At 41.2% G+C, this 3417-nt stretch overlaps 1 protein-coding gene across 1 annotated transcript; it reads left to right on the plus strand.

Moving 5' to 3' along the window:
* Positions 1-10: 10 nt before the first annotated feature.
* On the plus strand, positions 11-2238 carry LOC129835944 (uncharacterized). Its single transcript, XM_055901639.1, has 3 exons — positions 11-1631; positions 1794-1890; positions 2036-2238. The coding sequence occupies exon 1, from the start codon at positions 34-36 to the stop codon at positions 1003-1005; it is 972 nt and encodes a 323-aa protein (XP_055757614.1). The 5' UTR covers positions 11-33; the 3' UTR covers positions 1006-1631; positions 1794-1890; positions 2036-2238.
* Positions 2239-3417: the final 1179 nt, after the last annotated feature.

Below are 3417 nucleotides of genomic sequence, written 5' to 3' on the forward strand. Positions count from 1 at the left end.
GAGAGGGACAGGAAGGAGATTGATAGTGGTAAAATGGAAGGGAGATATGCAACCGCCAATGCATTGTCTATGATGGCAAGCCGAGGGAAAGAAGAACTTAATGCCATGAGCTACGCAGACAGGATCAAATATTTCAAGGACGAGGCTAAGAGAAATGAAGAGATGATGAAGATTGAAAGGAGGAAGGAAAATGCCAGGGACGAAGAGCTCAAAAAGTGGGAAAAGAGACAGAAGAAATTGAAGAAATTGAATGAGGAGGAAAGGAAAAGGACAGAAAATATGGAAAAAAACAAGTTAGAGGAGCAGAGGAAAAGGGAGAAGGCAGAGATGAAACTAAAGATCGAACATGAGAAAAAGAGACAAGAGCAAGAGAAAAAAAGAGAGGAAAAAGAAAGAAAGAAGCAGGAGATGCAACAGAAGGCCCGTGCAAAAGAAGAGAAAAAGAGGGCAGAGGAAGAGAAAAAGATGGAGAAAAAGAGGGCAGAGATGTTGAAAAAGATTGAGAAACAGAGGATGGAGGAGGAGAGGAACAGGGAAAAGGAGAGAATGAAGGTGTTGGAGATGCAGCAAAAGGCACGAGAGAAAGAAGAGAAGAGGAGGAAAGAGGAACAGAAAAGGAGATTGAAGATACAGCAGGAACAAGAGAAGGAGGAACAGAAAAGGCAGACAAGGATACGGGACGAGGATAAGAAGAGAGCAGAGCTTCAAAGAATAAAAGATCACGAGGCAAGGTTCAAGATGGAGATGGAGAAACTGTATGAGAGAGAAGAGAGGAATGCACAGATTGAAAGAGAAAAGAGGCGTGCGCTGTGTCAGAAAAAAGGGCAGACACAGAAAGCAAAACAGGTGGTGGCATACGAGGTCACAGCGTCTACATCTGACGCCTCTGTGCGGAGGGAAGAGAGGGAGCAGCGTCCAGAGACCGCTCACACACAGTCTGCGAAGAGGAGAACAAGGAAGAAGCAGAAGAAAGCGGCGGACGAGGCATTGACAACTTTTGAGTAGATGACAAAAGAAAATACTAACAAAGAAAATGAGAAAATAAGCAAAAGGAGGAAAATATTATAAGGAAGCCAGGCATGAGGGTGAAGAGGAGGAAACATGAGAGGAGGAAGGGAGACCAGTGGTTTATCAGGAGGTCAGTAGAAGATACAGAATTCAAGTTCTGATGGACAGAATCAGGAAGGACCATGGGATAAAAGGTAAATGAGATTAGCAGTAAAGAGCTGAGTGGATCAAAAGAAAGTAATGGAAAACACAAGGGGGGAGGCAAGATAAACAGAGACCCAGAAAAATGAGGTGAAAACATTTTATAAGAGTAAAAGAGAGGAGATTGAACTAGAATTCCGATGGACATATGGCCAAAATAACTATCTAAATAACTAAGGATGAGCAGAAAAGGAGAAGACCAAGAGCACAGGAAAAAGAGCCAACAGACATGTCAAAAATAACTGAAGTCTGCCTCTTCTACTTCTCTTTAAAAGTTGCTTTGGTTTCCTTTTGTCCTCTTTCCAAGCCTGTTCCAAGTCTGAGATAGATGAAAAGAGCAGCCAAAGAAACAGATCTGTTGAAGCATCAATTGGAAAGGATGGGAGGGTTGGAGGAGGAGCACAGCTGGATGACTACATTAGGTAAGTGTTTACTATCAACGCCTGTTCTCTGTAGACAACTGTATTAGTGTTGATAGACGTGCATTTATGCAATGTCTTTCAACTCAAACACTACAATTCCTGATCTCATGTGATTATTCACCTCATGTGATTGGGCTTTCGGATGGTTTTTTCCTGAAACAGATTGTGGCATATGAGGTCACTTTATCTGTTGAAGCATCAATAGGAAAGGATGAAAGGGAGGGAGGCAGGAAGAGGAAAACACAGAAGAGCAGATGAGGTAAGTGCTTGGGCTTGTGATGAGAGGATAGGGGCTCCAGAACTGGGGTTCATGATTGAAAATTCTCAGACAAATGTATTACTGTGAATCTCATTCGTTCAATGACTGTTTGATTCATTCCTGACGGGATATAATTGTTTTACAGGAGCACTCTATGTTCTGCTTCCATGTGGATTGACAGCATTGCTTTCATGAGCTCCTGGAGGACACCATGGAGGAAGAGGGAGAGGGTCTATGATAGGCAGTTTGACATGGCCCTAAATGGGCTTTTGGATGTTAATTCTTCCTGCTTTATATCATGCAACTTTACAATAAAAATGAATTGCAAGCATCAGCCTTTTCTGTTTGATTGTGATCAGTGCAGTAGTAGTATGATTGGTGTAAACTTGGTAACATTGGTGTGAATATTCTGACCTAGGCAGAGTTCCTCTGTCCAGTGTCAGTGTTCTTTTGCCAAGTGTCTGTGTTCTTTTGACCATCTTAATCTTTTTATTGGCCATTCAGATATGGCTTTTTTTTTTGCAACTCTGCCTGGAATGCCAGCATCCCGGAGTCACCTCTTCACTGTTGACGTCGAGACTGGTGTTTTGCAGGTACTATTTAATGAAGCTGCCAGTTGAGGCATCTATTTCTAAAACTAGACACTCTAATGTAATCTTGCTCAGTTGTGCACCGGGGCCTCCCACTCTTTCTATTCTGGTTATTGCCAGTTTGCACTGTTCTGTGGAGTAGTACACAGCGTTGTACGAGATCTTCAGTTTCTTAGCAATTTCTCGCACGGAATAGCCGTAATTTCTTATAACAAGAATAGGCTGATGAGTTTCTGAATAAAGTTCTTTGTTTCTGGCCATTTTGAGCCTGTAATCGAACCCACAAATGCTGATGCTCCAGATACCCAACTAGTCTAAAGGCCAGTTTTATTGCTTTTTTAAATCAGAACAGTTTTCAGCTGTGCTAACGTAATTGCAAAAGAGTTTTCTAATGATCAATTTGCCTTTTAAAATGATACATTTGGATTAGCTAACAACGTGCCATTGGAAAGCAGGAGTTATGGTTGCTGATAATGGGCCTCTGTACAACTATGTACAGTTGAAGTCGGAAGTTTATATACACTTAGGTTGGAGTCAATTAAACTTGTTTTTCAACCACTCCACAAATCTCTTGTTAACAAACTATAGTTTTGGCACGTCGGTTAGGACATCTACTGTGTGCATGACACAAGTAATTTTTCCAACAATTGTTTACAATGATTTCACTTATAATTCACTGTATCACAATTCCAGTGGTTCAGAAGTTTACATACACTAAGTTGACTGTGCCTTTAAACAGCTTGTAAAATTCCAAAAAATAATGTCATGGCTTTAGAAGCTTCTGATAGGCTAATTGACATACTTTAAGTCAATTGGAGGTGTACCTGTGGATATATTTCAAGGCCTACCTTCAAACTCAGTGCTTCTTGGCTTGACATCATGGGAAAATCAAAATAAATCAGCCAAGACCTCAGAAAAGAAATTGTAGGCCTCCACA

This window comes from Salvelinus fontinalis, chromosome 37, assembly GCF_029448725.1.
Source record: "Salvelinus fontinalis isolate EN_2023a chromosome 37, ASM2944872v1, whole genome shotgun sequence".
NCBI lineage: Eukaryota > Metazoa > Chordata > Actinopteri > Salmoniformes > Salmonidae > Salvelinus > Salvelinus fontinalis.